The 19,311-nt window shown below is 51.9% G+C and overlaps 1 protein-coding gene across 1 annotated transcript in view; it reads left to right on the top strand.

Moving 5' to 3' along the window:
• Positions 1 to 11,081: 11,081 nt before the first annotated feature.
• LSG1 (large 60S subunit nuclear export GTPase 1) overlaps positions 11,082 to 19,311 on the top strand; it is a 31,134-nt gene continuing 22,904 nt past the window's right edge. Inside the window, exons 1-5 of the mRNA XM_072812247.1 lie at positions 11,082 to 11,225; positions 12,480 to 12,606; positions 17,718 to 17,838; positions 18,014 to 18,100; positions 18,602 to 18,688. Of these exons, the coding sequence (XP_072668348.1) occupies positions 11,127 to 11,225; positions 12,480 to 12,606; positions 17,718 to 17,838; positions 18,014 to 18,100; positions 18,602 to 18,688 (521 nt within the window). The 5' untranslated portion in view covers positions 11,082 to 11,126. The remainder of the gene's footprint in view (positions 11,226 to 12,479; positions 12,607 to 17,717; positions 17,839 to 18,013; positions 18,101 to 18,601; positions 18,689 to 19,311) is intronic.

Raw genomic sequence — 19,311 nt, 5'->3', positions numbered from 1 at the left:
TTTTCAGTGCCAGGCCCTGAGCGAGGAGCAGACCCAGTTCCTATCTCCAAGGGGCTCTCAGTCCAATGAAGGGTGTAAACTGCTCCCAGCTCTGGCCTTGCACTGATTCCACTGAAACTCTGAGGAGCCCTGTATCCTCCGGTGCCTGCCACAAACGGGCACCACTTGATTGTTGAACTAATGACTGGGACGCGCGTGTGAATGAGAAGACAGAGCAGGCTACGTGCCTGGAGAAAGACCCCAGAGAACTATGAAAAGCTGGAAGAAGGGAAGGTTGCTTGTGAGTAGGAAAACCAGAAAAGGCTCCACACAAGGTGATGTTTAAAGAAAATGAGCAGGATTTCTCCAAGCCGGGAAGAACCAAAGGGCTTTCTGGATACAGAGGACAGCAAAATTATAGAACGGAAACATGCATGTGTGCAGATTAGGACGGAGTTTATGGATTATAACGATAAAAGTGCAAAGTTTCCCAAAGGTGCTTTTCAGGCCCTTCTAGTCTCCGAGAGAAGGAACGGCCTTTTCATGCTGACTCTCGCCTCAGGGTGTCATTAGACCGGAGCTACGATGCCTTACTCCCCAGCTGCACAAATGGGCTAATGGAGGGACTCCAAGGCTAATGGGGGGAGACCAGGGATCTCGGGCCTGGCGCCGCAATGAGCCAGCTAGGACTATAATAAGCCGTTTAAGCCAAGGTTAGTTCCTCTTCTGCTCACATTTCTGGAACATCTTGCAGTGGCAATCGGGTAGACTGTATGTGCTCCAAATAGAAAAGTCTGGTAAAAACCAAATTAACCTTAGCGGGTCCATAATCGCTAAGTCTTGCCTCTACGATAGTGGATATCACGCTCGAGCAGGTCACCATTCCCTCCATGGAGCTCCCAGGGTCCCAGGGTCAGAAGAGTGTGGGGAAGACCAGGAGGCGGGTGCTGGGAGCAGGGAGGAGGCCTGCGGAGCTGCTCCCGCAGCCTGGGCTCTCCCACACCGGGAGCACCTGGGCCGGCCCTGGGACCCGCCCCACCTTGTCACACGGCGGAGGCTGGGTGTCTGCAGCTGGGAGACCTGGCTGCACCATTTCTGAGCCCGCACCACGGACCTGACACGTGGTGGGTCCAGAACAGAACAGAGCGACGTGGGGCGGGCAGGGGGCGGGCGGCCGCAGAGCGCTTTCCTTGTGGCGCGGCCCCATCTACCGGTGCCCAGCAGAAGTGCCAGCGGGCGGCCCGACTCGCCCAGAACCGGCTGCTTGAGTCCCACACAGCCCGGTCGCGGCTGGCAAGAAACCTGGCCTCTGACTTGACATCTGAGAATCCGCCTCTGAGCTTTCAGGCCGGCTCCCTCCCACCCCATTTCTTGCATAATGATCCTCCCTCTCGCTGCCTCCCCGTCACCCCGCCGAATGCCCTGGGCCTTAGAGACAACAAATGACTAATCTGGGATCCTCAAAGTCATTCAATAAACATTTGTTGAGAGTCTAGGTGGATGCGATGCAGTTGCTAGGCAGACAGGTCTTTGCCCTCATGGGACTTATGTCCTACAGGGACGCAGATAATAAAGCAAACAAGTAATAAAATATCAAATACTGATGTCTCAACACATGCAAAAAAAAAAAAAAAAGCAGTGCCAGGAGCAGAAGGCGGTTGCTTTAGACCGACTGCATGGCTGGGGAAGGTATCTCTGGGCAGAGACCTCAATGACTCGGAGCTGGTCGCGCAGGAGCATTCTAGCCTGTGCTGACCAGCAAGGAGGTCACAAGCCACGTGTGGCTATTGAGCGCTCGGAATGTGGTTGGTCCAAACCGAGATGTGATGCAGCTGTGAAATACATACTGGATTCCGAAGGCTTAGAAAAAAAAAAGGATGGGGACACCCGGGTGGCTCAGCAGTTGAGCGCCTGCCTTCGGCCCAGGGTGTGATCCTGGAGACCCAGGATCGAGTCCCACATGGGGCTCCCTGCATGGAGCCTGCTTCTCCCTCTGCCTGGGTCTCTGCCTCTCTCTGTGTGTCTCTCATGAGTAAACAAATAAAATCTTTTAAAAAAAGACAATATCTCAATCGTTTCATAATAATTATATAGTGAATGAATGATAAGATTTTGGTTGTGTTGAGTTAAATAGAAAATAGTATCAAAATTAACTTAACCCGTTTCCTTTTACCTCTTTAATGTGGGTACTAGCATACTCACAACTATATATCTGGAGAGCACGGTGTGAGGCTGCTGGGCAGGTCTGGAGGTGGGAATGAGGGAGCTCAGCAGGTTCAAAGACTCTCCAGCTTCAGAAATCCTACCGTGTGATTATAGCCTCGGACTCCTCAGCCCTCCTCATTTCTGACTCCTATTGTAGCAATTCTTTTTTAAAAATATTTTATTTATTTATTCATGAGAGACACACAAAGAGAGAGGCAGAGACACAGGCAGAGGGAGAGGCAGGCTCCATGCAGGGAGCCCGATGTGGGACTCGATCCCGGGACCCTGGGGTCACGCCCTGAGGCAAAGGCAGATGCCCAACCAATCAAGGCACCCGGGTGCCCCGGTCCTGGAGGTCTTGAGTAGGTTAAAGAATTGATATCGGGAGGCTACCTTTCTCTCTGCCTCTGCCCTTCCGCCTGCTGTGTGATCACTCTGTCTCTCTCAAATGAATAAAGTTAAAAATCCTTAAAAACAAAAAAGACCTCTAGGATCTACACCAGCACTCCTCAGAGTGGAACACACACACACACACACACACACACACACACGCACACTGGCTGCACCAGAATCCCCTGGGCCATTTTCTGGGTCCCTTAAGTCAGAATCTCTGCCTCAACTACCCCGTGATGGAACACATCCGGAAGTTTGGGGAGCCCCGCCCTGCCCCACTTCATTCCTCCCACAGTCAGCTCCTTCCTAGCCTCTTATCCTCCCCCCCCTCTTCCAAGGCTCCTTCAAAGTGGAAGTATGGACCTCAGAAACACGATGCTAAAGTGGAAGAAGCCAGATGTAGAAGGTCACACAGCGTAGGAGTCCCTTTATATGAACTGTAGGGAATCGGAGAATCCACAATGACGGCGCAGACCGTCGCCAGGGGCTGGAGATGGGAAGGACTGGGGAGCCGCCGCTTAGTAGACGGGCTTCCTTCCTTCGGGAGTGATGCAAACGTTCTGGAGCTCCAGAGAGGTGCTGGTGGCACGACATTCTGGATCGCTTAGTTGTTGACCTTCACATGGTCGTCTGTGTGGTCTATGCATCCCACCTTGACTTTTGTTTGAAAAGTGGAAGAAGGAGGCAGAGAGGGTCAGAGTAATGTGGTACCGAGAAGGACCCAACCCTCCTCCCCCTTGCCTACTTCGACGATGGAAGGAGGGGCCAGAAGCCAAGAAAGCAGGCAGCCTCTGGAACCTGCAGAAGGACAAATTCTCCCCCGAGGTTCCCCAAAGGAGACCCTGGGGTGCCTCGATTCCAGCCCGGGGAATCCTAGGAGGATGTCGAGCCCGCGGAATCCTAAGCTCCCGTTGACTTATGCCGCGTCGATGGTGGTTGGCGCAGCAGCACTAGGCCTCCCAGCCGCCACTCTCCTCCCGCCTGGCTCCAGCTCCAGACTGGCCGCTCCCCCGCAGAGCCAGCGCAGGGCCTAGGGCCCCTTCGAGAAAACCACGGCGGTCCGAGCGGCGTGGACATGTGCCAACCCCAGCTACCCCGCTGCCTCAGCCGCGTCCACACCTTCTCCCCCCGTTTTCCTCCGGGCACCCTGGACGCCTGGGCGGCTCGGCCGGTGGAGCAGCCGGCTCTGGGTTCCAGCTCGGGTTGTGATCTCAGGGCTGTGAGACGGGAGCTTGTGCGGGGCTCCGTGAACGGCACCGGGTTTGCGGACGATTCTTTCCCCTTCCTCCCTCTCTCCTTCTGATCCTCACTCCCCTCTCAGGTAGGTGGTAGGTAGGTAGGTAGGTAGGTAGGTAGGTAGATACGTGATAGATAGATTGATAGATGATAGATGATAGATACATAGATGATAGATAAATTTTTTAAGTCTCTCTTCCTTTGAAACTGTCCCTCTCAAAGCCACCCCCCCACCCCCCCACACACACACACACGCTTCTAACCGGAATGACCTCCTCCTGCCGCCTCCCCACTCATCTTTATAAAGCCGGCTCAGGACCACGTCACCCAGAGGCCCAGGCCTCCCTGACCTCTCCACGCTCCTTGCATCTCTACCTCGGCACTTGCTTCATTGTAAAGTCATTGTCTTTAACTCTGCCTCCCTCGGGGGCCTGTGAGCTCCTGGAAGCGCCCCCCCCCCCCCCGCGTACCCTCGGCCCCCAGCACGGTGCCTGCCATCAGGTCAGTACATAATAAACACTGAAGTGTGGACAAACACCACCCTGTGTTTATTTTCACTGCAACTGGACCATCATAAGCACAGGCTGTCAGAACCAGACGGGCCCTGCAGGACGATCTTTTATTTATTTTTTTTTTAAGATTTTATTTATCTGTTTATTTGAGAGAGAGAGAGAGAAGGGGAGGGCGAGGGACAAGCAGACTCCGCATTGAGAATGGAGCCTGACGCCAGGCTCGATCCCCCGACCCTGAGATGGGGACCTGAGCCGAAATCAAGGGTCAGACACTTGACTGCCTGAGCCACCCAGGCGCCCCCTTCCAGGGCAATCTGGTCACCCTCCTCTCCTGGCTTACAGATGAGGAGACTGAGGCCCCGAGAATCACATACACAGCTATATAGCTATTTAGCGGTCAAGCTGAGATTGGGACCCGCGTGGCCTGAATCTCAGTTAGGGGCTCTTTCGTCAGCTAAATGTAAAGCCAGGGACCTTGAATACACAAAACCGCGGAGCACGTGTTCTGCTCCCGTCCCCCGGTGTGAAAGGCTGCGTTCTGGGGGCTCACAGCTTTGACTGGGTGTGCCCAGCCCTCACCAACCAAGCATTTCTCCCCAGGGCCTCACTAAGCCACCACTCCCTGGGACCCTTAATGGAAAGTCCCCTTGGTCCCAGCTGTCACTGCCACCGAAGAGGTTAGTTAGAGGCAAGCATGACTGTCCCAGGATTTACACAGTGAGACTGTGGTGTTCCAGCGGTCAAGGTCTCGCCCGGGCCTGGGAGTCTGGTGGCCCGCTGGGCTCCTCTGCTCTGTTGGGTCCCCCTTGCTCCCCCCCGGGGTTTTCGCTTCAAGAACAATGAGAGTTTGAGCAGTTCATGTTTTATAGAAAACAGCATAAAGAGAAAAAAAAAAGAAAAATTAGCATAAAGAAGAATCAATGAAATTAAATGCATATGGTAAAGGCTTGGAGCTTTTCCCATTGAGGAGGGATGTTATGCAGCCTGTGTTTTCATTTGTCTCTCGTTCTGAAACTTTTCTGTGGGCATGTGGGCCTGGCCCATCCTCGGCGAGCCCACGCGAGTCCGCGGGCAAAGCGGCAGCTGTGCAGCACAGCATCGGGGCGCTGGGGAGATGCGCACGGTCTCGCCCTTACGGAGCTGCGAGCCAGCGCCCAGCGGGCACACAGACCCGGGGAGGTGCTCCCGGCGAGCTGCAGGCGAGCGCGCGGCGGTGCAAGGAAGCGTGGCCCGAGCTAACGACCGCCGAGCTGGACACGAAGCCCGGGCGTCCCAGGGGGAAAAGTAACGTCCGGTCAGCGACCTGGTCAGGCCGGGGCACGCCAGCCCACGGAGCCGCTCGCTCTCCAACACGGTGTCCCGGGCCTTGGATCCTTCCAGAGGCTTCCTCCCCGTGAGTGTGCCGAGGTCCGCCACGTTCCCCTCACTTGCAGGGGAAAGGCCCGAGGCTCTGCGCGTTCCTTGGGTCACACTCTCCGCCTCTGTCCCCCTGCGGTGTCCGCCCCCACTCCCGCCCCACTGCTGGTCTCTGAGTGTCCACACGTGTGTCTTCTTATAAAAAACACGTGTCCTTGCGTCAGGACCCACCCTGATTCAGCGCGACCCCACTTTCACTTGATAACACCTGTAAAGAACCTGCTTCCAAGTAAGGCCACATCCGCAGGTATCTGGGGTTATAGGAGTATGATCTTTTTTTTTTTTTTTTTTCCGAGAAACACCATGCAAGTCAGAAGAGAGGCCATGAGAGGAAATTGCAAGACTGAGGGAGGAACGACAAACAGGTCCTGCGGCCCGTGTTGGCCGTGACGCCGCTCCTTTCACCGACCCCTTGCCTCGATGCCTGCCTCCCCGACAACATCCAGGCAGAAAGGCAGAGCCACGGAAACAAGCCCAAAGAAGCGAGGGCTAGAGCCCTACAGGTGAAGCTCGCCGCCCGGCCACCAGAGGTGGTGACCAGATTGGCCAGGCCCCCCGGAGTTGGCTTTAGAACAAAAGCCGAGCACCTTGGCACGTTCACGTGCGATCGCAGGACCCCTAACTAGCGACGACGGACCTTGCTGGACGGTGGGTCGCCGCGCGCCCGACCTTCCCACGACTTGCAGGGCGGGGCGTAGCCTTCTCCCCAGGCTGTGTGGCGAAGCCACTGCCCTGCTGCCGCCAGCCTGGGCACCCTTTCTGCCGCCATCGCTGTCGCCCTGTTTGTTCAAACACGGGGACGACACAGAGCAGGGTGAAGAGGAGGGAGCCTCTCGGGGTAAGCCTACTGTTAAGCCCCTTAGTGGTCATCCACCCACCCCTCGCTCTGGGGCATGAACCTGCCTTAGGACGTCCTGACACTTGGTTGTGTAGCCTTCGCTTGAATGCCCCCTGGTGGCGGGGAGCTCACTACCTTAAAAAGCGGTCCCCTCTGCCTTTGAACTGCTCTCATTTTAAGGAGGCTCAAACAAACTGAAACCAAAATTGCAACTCTCTGGTTTCTACCAAGCTCTCGTTCCGCTTGCCTGTGTGTGTTCGGAGCCATCTCCTCTCCCTTCCCTGGAACAGTCCTTTGCGTGAATAGAAATGGCCCCCACGTACCCTTGGAATCCCCTCCCCTGAAGCTAGTCATCCTTCCTTCACCTTTTTCTCGTTCTCTCACCACCCAGGTGGACGTGCTGACACTTGTTAGTGTATTTATTGGAGTGATTTAAGGGAAGTGGTCAGAAGGCCATCCCGGCAGAGTGGGGTCTAACTGGGAGCGTGGTTCACGGCTCCACCACTTGACCTGAGCTATTTAACCTTGGCTGAGTCCCTCTGCAGGCCAACAACCACCAAAATGTAAACTCATGAGGCAGGGGGTTTGTCCAACGCCGAACCCCTGGATCCAAGCGATGAATGAGTGAATGAATGAATGTATGAATGGGAATAACCCGGCACTCCCTACCTGCAGATTCCAGACGTGGTCATTATTCTACACTGCTCTACTTTGCTTCACTTTATTGGGCATCAATTTCTACAACTGGAAGTTCAGAAAAATGGGCACGTGGGTGGCTCTGTCGGCCAACTGTTAGGTCCTTGATTTCGGCTCAGGTCATGATCTCAGGGTCGTGCATTGAGCCCCAGGTTGGGCTCCACCCTTAGCAGAGTCGGCTTGTCCATCTCCCTCTGCTCCTTCCCGTCTTTGTGCCCTCAAACATAAAAAAAAAAAAAAAAAAAAAAAAAAAAAAAAAAAAAACTGTGGGGCACCGGGATGGCTCAGCGGTTGAGCATCTGCCTTGGGCTCAGGGCATGACCCCAGGGTCCCGGGATCGGGCTCACTGCATGGAGCCTGCTTCTCCCTCTGCCTGTGTCTTGCCGCCTTTATCACCAAAACAAAAGGTCTTTTACGCTTCCCACTGCACAGAGTGACTCGCACAGCAGGCAATCAGTACTTGAGTGATCAAAGTCACAAAGGGCCACTAAGGTATGGCTCGTGAGAAGTGACCCCTTTGCAACAGGGACCCCCTGAGGGCGTCCTGGAGGGCCGGCCTGCTCACGGTGGGAGGAGCGCGGAGGCTGCCGGGCCAGAGCCTCCTGCCAGCTGCCTTCCCCTCTGTCCAGAATGAGGTGCCGCGGGGATGGGGAGGCAGGGGCGGGGCTGCAAGCTCGGCTTGGGACAGTTTCTGCCACCAATGTGCGTTCTGGCCAAGGCATGAAAAGAAAATCCAGAGACCCACCCAGCGTCCTCGGCCCCCAGGCAGAAGTGGAGCCAGGGCAGGGCCTGCCACCCACCACGGGGATGGCTCTCCATCCACCTGCAGGCTGCGTGCGAGCCCTGGGAGCAGCCTTGAGGTGGGCGCTCAGGGAGGCCTGGCTTCCGGAGAAGCGCCCAGGGGGGCAGTTAGGGGATCCCAGCGAGGGGCGTACACTTCGACCAGAGGGGTTTGGCCGGGCGTGTGGGTCCCCAGACGGTGCGGGCGGATCAGCTTCCCCCATCGCATGGCAGGAGCCGTCGCAAGGCAGGAGTCGTGGCAGCCAGCGCCGGGGCACCCTTCCCACTCCATGTGGTTCCACTCAGTCTGGATCCCATAATCTTAGGCCGTCAGCACCCTCAGTCGCCTTTCCTCCTCAATAAGCGAGTCCCAGGACCCCACAGCACAGGGCAACGATGCATGTGGGTTTCAGCCTGCAGCATCCAGTTATTGGGGAAACTACGCATCTGTGAAAACTGCTACCCCATGAACTGCCAGGCAACGATCTCTCTGCAGGACAGGGATTATTATCCCATTAAACAGATAAGAAAACTGAGGTGCAGACAGTTCTTCCTCAGCGAGACTGGAGAAATGTCCTGAGGGAAACACTAGAATCATTCACACCTTCCTTACTCATCAGCTAAGAATAGTTGCTGCTATCGTGCTCTTACGTTGTCAGTGTCTGACTCTCTACTGGTCTCGATTAAATTATCACTTTAGTCAAGATTTTTTGGAGCCCGTAAGAATGATGATAGAAACTCAAAGTGCGGGAACACCTGGGTGGCTCGGTAGATCAGTCTCTGCCTTTGGCTCAGGGCATGTTTCTGGAGACTTGGAATCAGGTCCCACTTGGGCTCCCTGCAGGGAGCCTGCTTCTCCCTCTGCCTGTGTCTCTGCCTTTGTCTTTCGTGAATAAATAAAATCTTGAAAAAAAAAAAAAAACACCTCAAAGTGCTTGCTTTCTCTGAACCTCTGGCGAGGACAAAATCTGGGAGAGGACACGAGGGTACAATCCTGAGGTCCTGATTCAGCTCCACGAATGAGATCCAGGCTTTCTTATACCATCTACCGCTGTTGTTAATGGAATGTGAAATCCAGAGACACCGGGTGGCTCAGTGGTTGAGCATCTGCCTGCAGCCCAGGGCGTGACCCTGGGGTCCTGGGATCGAGTCCTGCGTCATGCTCCCTGTGTGGAGCCTGATTCTCCCTCTGCCTGGGTCTCTGTGTGTCTCTTGTGAATCAATAAATAAAAGAATGTAAAAGCAATGTAATCTGACTTCATGAGTCAATTTTATTAACCACTCAGCGTCAAGAGAATTCCAGGAACTGTCTACTTACCCTCTTCCATAGATCTTTCCCATATCTTATGTTCAAGTTTTTATTTTTTTATTTACTTTTTTTTAAAGATTTTATTTATTTATTCATAGAGACAGAGAGAGAGAGAGAGAGAGAGAGAGGCAGAGACCCAGGCAGAGGGAGGAGCAGGCTCCCTGCAGGGAGCCCGACACGGGCCTCCAGGATCAGGCCCTGGGCCGAAGGCGGCGCTGAGCCGCTGAGCCACCCGGGCTGCCCCGTGTTCAAGTTTTTAAAAGACACACCGTGTGTTTCCATGTTGGGAAATGGGAGAAACCACATTCTGATTCACCGCTTCACCGAGCTGCGGACACGGACTCCCCAAGCCAGGCCGCTACTACACAGGGCCTTGCAGCAATCCCTTGGTGGTTCCCCAAAGGCCACCCCAATTCAATAGGTCAGCAGTGAGGGGAGCACGGGGGGGTGGGGGGGGGGCCGGGCATCCGGAGAAGGGCGGGCGGGCCCCAGCTCGGCTGCCCCTGCTGTGCCTCCTACTGATCCTCCCGCCGACAGCATTTGCATCAGCGTCACTGGGGCCGTCCCAGACCTTCTTCAGAATCTGCACGTTTAACGCGATTCCCGCAGATTCACAGGCCTGATTAAGGTCACAAGCGCTGGGGTTTGTTTTTTTTTTTTGCTTTTGTTAAGATTTCATTCATTCATTCATGAGACACACCGAGGCAGAGACACAGGGAGAGGGAGAACCAGGCTCCCTGGGGGATGCGGAGGCGGGGCTCGATGCAGGACCCCGGGGTCATGCCCTGGGCGGGAGGCAAAGGCTCCGTCGCGGAGCCCCCGGGGCATCCCCAGCGCTGATCCCTGGGACGCGCACCAACCACCCCCATTCTTCCCGCCCTGGCCCCGCCCCTCCCCGGCGGGTCCCACCCACAGCCCCTCCCCTCCTGGTTGGCCCCGACCACGCCCCCCGCCGGGTCCCGCCCCTACCGCCTTGGCCCCGCCCCGCCCACCGCCTTGGCCCCGCCCCGACCACGCCCCTCCCCGGGTCCCGCCCCGCCCACCGCCTTGGCCCCGCCCCGACCACGCCCCTCCCGGGTCCCGCCCCGCCCACCGGCCTTGGCCCCGCCTCCGGGCCCCGCCCCGCCCCCCGCCGCGGAGCCCCCGGCGCCCCCAGCGCGCTTCCGAGACGCGCAGCCACCGCGCCCCGGAGTGGAGCCGGCTCAGCATTTTCACTTTAATCGCGGGCAATTCCAAACCGCCCTAAGTACACTTCTGTTCCACGAAGCGCCGGCAGCGCGGCGGGCTCTCCTGCGGCCTTGCGAGGCTCTGCTCGCGCTTCCGTTCCGAAGTCGGGTCCGGCAGGGGCTCCCCTCCCCGCGGGCGCCCGGGAAACACGAGCGGACAGAAGCTACTAGGTCCGGGGCTTGGCGGCCTCCGCACGCCCTCGAGGCGCCTCCCCGGGTCTCCGCCTCTGAGCGGGGGGGGGGGGGGGGGGGCGGCGCTAGGACCCCGGGGCCGCCGGCCCTGTGTTCCCGGCCTCCTAGCTCCTCGCCGGAGCTACCGTGGCGCTGATCCCGTCGCTGCCGTCAAATCCGAGGTATTCGCGGAGTGGCCGGAGGAAGGAGGCTCCGACACACGCGCGTCCTTCCGTCCCCTAACGGCAAGGCGGCCGGCCTCCGCCCCCGGGCGCTCCGCTTACACGTCACTTCCGGCGCCGCGTGCAGGAACCGGAAGGCGCGCGTGCGGCGCAGCGTGGGGGCGTGTGGGCGGGCGGGCGGCGATGGGCCGGCGGAGAGCGGCGGGGCCCGGGGCCCTGGGTCGGGCCCTCCTCCGCCAGAAGGCCGCGCGGAGCCGGGACTGCCGTCGCGGCGACTCCTGGGTGAGCCCGCAGGACACGCGGGTCCGGGAGGAGGAGGCGGAGGCTGCTGGTCGCCGTCGGGCCGCGGGGGGGGAGGGGCAGGGCGGAGCCTGGGCCGCGGGGCGGGGGCGGGGGCGGGGGGCGGGAGGGAGCAGGGCCGAGCCTGGGCCGCGGGGTGGGGGGTACTGACCCTGTACCGGGCTTCAAGGAGCCGCTACCACCTGTGGGAAGTGCTGGGAAGGGGCCCAGGCCGCGGTCCCGGAGACCCGGGGTCGCGCCCCGCAGCGGCCGGATCCCGTCCCTTCTCGGACTTCCTGCTGACCTGTGTGGCCTTCCACCAAACACCGGCCCTTTGAACCTTCTATTTTATTTATTTTCATTCATTCATTCATTCTTGGACCAAACACTGGTTCTTTGAACCTTCACTTTTATTTATTTATTCATGCATGCATGCATACACACCTGTAGTGGGCATGTCGCTGGAATAGTGTTTATCAAACTCTGGATTGGGTCTGGAAATCCATTAAGTGAGGTCCCAGCGAGTGACTTTTTAACCCAACAGGATAAAATTCAAAACATCGGAGGGTATTGCGCGGGATACGACGACTTAGCCTCAGGGTCCTTTCGTTTCCCTGTATTTTACTCCGTGGCACAGAGTTGTGTGACCGTATCGCAGCATTTGGGTCGCTGTGTAACGCGTGTTTTTTTTTCCTGGGGTCTCCGGATTTCGGCTCTGTGTGCCGGGGTGAGAGTGGACTCCGACTCTATCTCCATTGTTTAAGCAGCAACGAGAGGCTAGTTATGTTTTATCTGTCCAAGACTGTTTCCTCATCAGCAGACGAGAGATACCATAAAATTTATTTCAAAAGGTTTAGAAAATTAAAAGAGATAATGAATGGAAAGCATCCGTCGTACTTAAATGTTGACTAGTTAAATGTTAAGTGGTATTAATATTGACCGTAAAGGGAGCTGACATCGCCCTCAGGACTGCAGAACAGGGCACCTGGGGGGCTCAGCAGTTGAGCACCTGCATTCAGCCCAGGGCCTGATCCTGGAGTCCCGGGATCGAGTCCCACGTCGGGCTCCCTGCATGGAGCCTGCTTCTCCCTCTGCCTGTGTCTCTCTGCCTGTGTCTCTCTCTGTCTTTCATGAATAAATAAGTAAAACCTTTAAAAAAAAAAAAAAGTGCAGATCAGATCCTGGGCGTGTAGAGCATGTTTGCGTGTCGGAAGCAGAAGAGGACGGCTGTGTTATTACCTTGTGTTCCTTTCGTAGTTGCACACGAGTGAGCTCAACGACGGTTACGATTGGGGTCGTCTTAATCTTCAGTCAGTGACTGAACAGAGCTCCCTCGATGACTTCCTCGCCACTGCAGAACTTGCTGGAACAGAATTTGTAGCTGGTAAGTTGTTTATTCCTGAGTACATAGGACACTGGTCACCCTTCCATCTTTGCTGACTACATACAAATGTGTCTACTCGGAAGTGTTTGTGGGCCCTACTAAGCTCACAAGTGGGCTGTCGTGACCCAGAGGCACATATCCCAGAGGAGGGTGGGAAGGTCTCATCAAGTAGAATCAAGCTGTGAGGTTCAAAATGTGCCACAGTTTTGAAATTAAGTTCAAAAACCCCTTTATGTTATACATCATTATATCAAGTTCAAGAAACTCAGTCCCTTGTCGGAAAGAGACCAGTCAGCGATGTGGCAGGCAATACCAGGATTTTCCAGAAAATGTTTTCTGACACCATTGTTGGAAGCAAACTATCTGGCCCTGCTGCTGTTATGTAGGCAGTTTGAATTGTGTTTTAAAGAGCTTGCTGACACAGAATAGTGAGTTTTCCATGCAAGTAATTTGATTTAGTTGCTGCTCTCCTATGTTTTTTGTGTGTCTTCTAAGCAGTACCTGGCACGGATAACATTCTAAACTACTAGTTCTATTACTCTTTTATTATGGATGTTACTGTGCTGTTTAGCAAATTCATTCACTTATTTACATGCTTTCATGCTTTTATTGGGCCCCAGCTGCTGTCTGGGATTGTATTGGCTACTGAGAATATAGTGTTGAGTAAGATGATTTTATTTCTGCAGAATTTTGTTTTAGGTGCTATGAAAGAAGTCTGTAACAAACAGTGAGATCATAGAAGACGCAATCAGTATTCGTTCTGTCTGAAGGGCGCCTAGGGCAGGCAAGGACAGCTTTATGCTGGGGCTAAGTCTCAAAGGATGAGTAGATGTTAGGACAGGTCAGGTGACACAGGACATACGCAGCAGGCACAGGACTCGAGCTAATGTGTGAGCCACAGCTTGCTTTGTTCAGAAAATGATTAGAAGTTGGGCTCGCAGGTGCTTGAAGTACAGGGACAGGACGTGATGAGCAAACACTAGGGAGCTGGGCAATGACCTGAATGTGGAGAGAATAAGGGCTTTATTTATTTTTATTTTTTTAAGATTTTATTTATTCATTCATGAGAGAGAGAGAGAGAGAGAGAGGCAGAGACACGGGCAGAGGGAGAAGCAGGCTCCATGCAGGGAGCCCAACGCGGGACTCGATCCCGGGTCTCCAGGATCAGGCCCTGGGCCGAAGACAGGTGCTAAACCGCTGAGCCACCAGGGCTGCCCAAGAATAAGGGCTTTAAAGAAATCTTTGGAGGGGTTTAAGCAGGTATTAAACATGATTTTAGATTTCCTTGTTTTGAAAGATCAATGATGGATTTTGAGGAGGAATGACCAGTTACTTCAGCCCAGCAGGAGAAGCAAACCAGATTGGAATAACACCAGTAGAAGAATGGCCAAAGAATCAGAACAAGGTTAATAGGGAGATAGAATAAACGAGACGTCCTAGAAGGGGGCGGAGGGAGTGGGGAGTGGGAGAGCCATCACTGAAGGAGAGAGAAAAGGTCATAGAAAAAGGTAAGGAGGTAGAGTTTATGACCATGCTGTATTCTTTTGAGATGTTTGTGGCAGGGAGAGGCTTGCGCAGCTTGCGTGTGTGCATATGTATGTAATCAAGGTTAACGTCAGCATGTTTGTAGGCTGTGGGGTGAGCCAGCACAGAGGGAGCGGTTGAAAATACAACATTTAGTTTCACAGTATCAGAAATTTAAAGTGCATTTTTTGTGACCTGGTGTTTCTACTTTTTAATACCTGCTGTATAGCGGTGGTTCTCAAATTTTAGTGAGCATCAGAATTACCTGGAAAACAGGTTCCTGGTCCTCCCCTCTGGAGGTTCAATAGGTGTGGGTTGAACCTGAGAATTTGCATTTCTGACAAGTTTCCAGATAATGTTTTAACAGTAAACACTTGGAACCAACCTAAATGTTTAATGGATGGGGAAATGGCATACTGTGGAATACTATATGGCAGTTAAAAAGAATGAGGTAGGTCTGAAGATACTAAAGTATAAAGGATCTCCATGACCTATTACCACGTGAAAAGACCAAGTTGGGGAAGGGTGCATATAGTACGGTACCATGTGCATTAAGAGCATAATCCGACTGGGGCGCCTGGGTGGCTCAGTTGGTTAAGCATCTGTTGGTTTTGGCTCTGGTCATGATCTCAGGGTCCTAAGATTGAGGACCTGCACTCAGTGGGGAGTCTGAGTGAGATTATCCCTCTGCCTCTGCTCTCCCCGCCTCTCCCCTCCCAAAAAAAGAAAAAGAAGATAATTGACCAATTCCGTATGTGTGTGTATATTAGGAAGAAACTTGGAGGCCTACACATTTAATTAATCCTCTCAAGGGAGCGAATTGAGATTGCCGGGGTGGGCCGAAGGTTAGGAGTTGGTCAAAGAGAACGTTTGCCTTTGTTGTTGAATTTTTTACATGGAGAGTTTACGTACTGTGTAATTAAAAATTGTTTAATATTTAGAAACAGGGAAAATAGGGGTTAATGAGGAAATGAAATAAAGTTTGAGCCTGGAAGGAGATGAGAAGAGAATGGGGTCAAAGGGAAGCTGAAGGTGGGGGCGCACATTAAAAAATGTGTAGATGAGAAGGTGAAATGATAGCTGCAATTTTTCTATTAAGATCATGTAAAAGGAATCTAGTTATAGTTCAGGGAATGAGGGAACCAAAACTATAGAAGGATTTTCTTCCTTCTAGCTGGTTTTGAGCCCATACATTTGTAGCGACAACGTGAATTGTGATATAATTTATAAATGTGTATGTGTGTGTATACATGTATTTGGGATCTCTGGAATGATAAGAGTGTCCTTCTGTGTGCTAGTGAGATAATTGGTGTTTGGGATCCCTGGATAACTTCTGGATGAGGGTTGGTCTCTAGGTAGACCTAAGCCGTAATTAGAGGGTTGGAATTTTTCAGCACCACCTCTGGAGATTGAAGTTAATCACCAAGGGCTGATGATTTAATCGATCATGCCTATATAGTGAAGCCTAAATAAACCTTTCAAAAATCCATTAAAATTTCTCATTAAAACTTATTTTGTTCCTTGTCTTCCTTTCCCTTAATAATCTAGAGGTGATAGAATTTTGTTTCAGTTTTCCCTAGACTGCAGACACCACAGGACGCACAGAGACAGAGATTTTTTTTTTTTAAATTTTTATTTATTTATGATAGAGAGAGAGAGAGAGAGAGAGAGGCAGAGACACACAGGCAGAGGGAGAAGCAGGCTCCATGCACCGGGAGCCCGACGTGGGATTCGATCCCAGGTCTCCAGGATCATGCCCTGGGCCAAAGGCAGGCGCCAAACCGCTGCGCCACCCAGGGATCCCGAGACGGAGATTTTAAACCTGGAAACCACATTTCACTTGTCTGAACCCTGCAGATTGCATGCCAGATTTACGTGTGAGAGAGAGAGAATGCAAGTTTTTAGATCAGTTGATGGTCATTGGTTTTTAAATAAGTTTTCATAGGGGTCCCTGACATAACAAAAGAGCACAGAATAATAAGAAATGCTAGATATTCTGTGGGAACTCTTTATGTTTAGAAAATGACACAGGTGGTATTCACTCTTTATTTTCAGCAAATAAGGATTAAGTGTAATGTTGTGCTGTTTTGTCTTCACCCCTGGTTCCTGATAACCAGAGCTTCTACAACCCTTGTTTGTGACCTGAGTCAGAGGTGAGAGGAGTGGTTTTTGTTACTCGTTATAGGCCCCTTTAGACCCTCCCTGAGTTGATACTAATGGGGTGATTTGTGGGCCCTGGGTAGCTTCTGCAGGGGCTGGTTGCAGTAGGAACCAACCATGTCATGAGGGGGTTGGGATTCTCAGGACCTCAGGAGAGGTGCTAGAGATCGAGCTGATCACCAGTAAACCTGTGATTTAATCAGTCTGCCTGTGCACTGAAGCCTCCAGAGATGTGGCATCTGGAATGCAACCGCCTTATGGGACTGAGCCTTTAAACCTATAGAGTCTGATACTAAGTCTTGATAGTGTCAGAATATAATAGAATTGTAGGACATCGAGCTGTTTTCCAGAGAGTTGGAGAGCTGGTTGCTGGTGTGGGAAAATGCACAATTTGGTGTCAGCAGTATTGTGAATAAAAACAGTTCAGAGAGGGACACCTGGGTGGCTCAGTGGTTGAGGATCTGCCTTTGGCTCGGGGCGTGACCCCAGGGTCTTGGTATTGAGTCCCACATCGGGCTCCCCTACAGGGAGCCCGCTTCTCCCTCTGCCTGTGTCTCTGCCTCTCTCTGGGTTTCTTATGAATAAATAAAATCTTTAAAAAAAAGTAGTTCAGAGACAAGCAGCTACATTATTGTGCGTTACTTGAAGCAGCCCTCAGTGCATTGCTACTGAAATGAGAACAAGAAAGGATACTTGGCTTTATCTGAGGTTGGGAGATTCGGCAGCGGGTGCAGGGGTAAGGAATTTTGATGTTTAGTTGGAGAGTGGTTGTACCATATTGTTTTGGCCAAATAGGGAGAGAAATGAGGCCATGAGCTGGATGAGGGCCTGAGAGAAAAGGAACGAATCAAGGGACTGGAGGCATGTACAGAGGTTAGACGAAGCAAAGTGGTAACATCAGGTGGGAGATCACCCTTGGAAAGGGCAATTACCAAATTGCCCTTTGAAAGAATTGAAAGAATTACCAAATATGGGGCTATAGGGTAGGTCCTTTGACTGTTGGTTGGGGTTGGCATGAGTGAGAATAGTGGTTGGCATGAGTGAGAATAGTGGTTGGGTGGGCTTACTAGACTGTGCAGGCCAAGGTCGTAGACGGTGTTAGTTTTCTGACAGGGGTACTAGACTGCAGTCTTTGCTTAAAGGTCAAGAGGAACATTGCTGGGACACCTGGCTGGCTCAGCAGTTGAGCATCTGCCTTTGGCTCAGGGCGTGATCCTGGGGTCCTGGGATCGAGTCCCGCATGGGGCTCCCTACGGGGAGCCTACTTCTCCCTTTGCCTGTGTCTCTGCTTCTCTGTGTGTCTCATGAATAAATAAAATCTTTAAAAAAGAAATTCTGTTTTAGGTGCTACATTTTTCGTTTTCAGAGTAATGCCCAATATCCATTATATTGCCACTTCATTGCAATACTTTCTTTTCTCTAAACAGAGAAGCTAAATATCAAGTTTGTGCATCCTGAGGCTAGAACTGGACTGCTGTCTTTTGAGGAGAGCCAGAGAATTAAAAAACTCCACGAAGAAAACAAACAGTTCTTGAGTATACCACGGAGGTGAGTTGAACAAGAATGTAGGACATTACAGGGCATAACCTGAGTATAAGATTCTTCATTTGCTGTTCTCTTTTTCCTGTTTCCTCTTCTCAGCCGCCGTTATTAAACCCAGATCCCCTGTTTTATTTTCGTAACTCACATGGAATTTTTTTTTATTCCTCCGTGATTGTTTCAGACCAAAGTGGGACAAAAACACTAGTCCAGAAGAACTCCAACAGGCAGAGAAAGATAACTTTCTAGAATGGAGACGTCAACTTGTCCGGTGAGTGTTAGATTATATGAAGATTTGTTTTGAAATTCTGAGTCTGGCACTTTGGTGTGTTCACGTTATTTGCATTTTGAAAGCCTAATTCTTTTAAAAAGGAAATGGCAGATTTCTTTTAAGTGCAAATTCTGTGTGCAGCCAGTATTGCTGGGTACTTGTGCATCTTTGCACAGAGATGGCAAATTGATTACTACACTCCCTTCCTGGCCTTCTCTTCTTCTTACCCTTCGCTAGCCGCTAGTCACTGTGGAGTTGATCACCACTCTCTTGAGCGGTGTGTGGGAGAAACATCATTTTGTAGGATAAACATCTAAGGCTTAATAGATTAAGTATAAAATTTGGAATTTGATTTTCATATTGACTGAAGAGAAAGTAATAAACAGTTTAATAGTCAATATTTGTGTACTTATTTTTTAATGCAATGAATTTGAGTGTTTTACTGCTTGAAACTGTTAATTATAAACTGGCAAAGATACAAACTTTTCATTCTAAAGCCAGGTTAGAAGAGGAACAAAAGTTGCTACTAACTCCATTTGAAAGGAATCTGGACTTCTGGCGCCAGCTCTGGAGGGTGATAGAGAGAAGGTAAGTACCATTTTCCTTTTGGGTAACAGAGACAATAGTGGTGTTACATTAGATTCGGACATTGATGGATGCTCATAGACCCTGGTGGCCGGGGTGCTCAGGGATTAAGCTATGCAAATGGCTATTGAGAATTATTATAAAAACTGAAAGTGTGATGCTGTTTATCTTTCAAAGTATAGATCTTTTTATTATCATTAAGTGAACCCATTGATAAGCATGTAAGAATGGTGAACGTTTTCTGTAAGATGAGTTCTGAAGTACCTATAGTTTTTTCAGGAAATGACTGTAGAATTCCTACTGGAAATATGGAGAATAAGGATGTGAAAGGGGGTAGATACCTGCTTGCAAAGATAAAATATGTTGTGGGGTAGGCATCGGGGCATACAGGAATGAAGCACAATCTTTGCACTCAGATGATCAATACGTAATAAATCCAAAGCGAGTGCAGTTCCTGCTGTGTTACAGATAGAAAGGCAGTGGGCCGAGTTACAACAGAGGAAGAAGCTGATAAGGATTGAGAGAATTGAGGAGTGATTTGTTTTAGTTGGAATTATTGGTGATGCTTGCACAACTTTGAATATACTAAAAACCACTGAATTTTGTATACTTCTAAAGGGTTAACT

The sequence above is a fragment of the Canis lupus genome, chromosome 35 (assembly GCF_048164855.1).
Source record: "Canis lupus baileyi chromosome 35, mCanLup2.hap1, whole genome shotgun sequence".
Classification (NCBI taxonomy): domain Eukaryota; kingdom Metazoa; phylum Chordata; class Mammalia; order Carnivora; family Canidae; genus Canis; species Canis lupus.
Note: the sequence above shows the minus strand (reverse complement) of the source record. Positions and strands in the feature narration are given on the sequence as shown.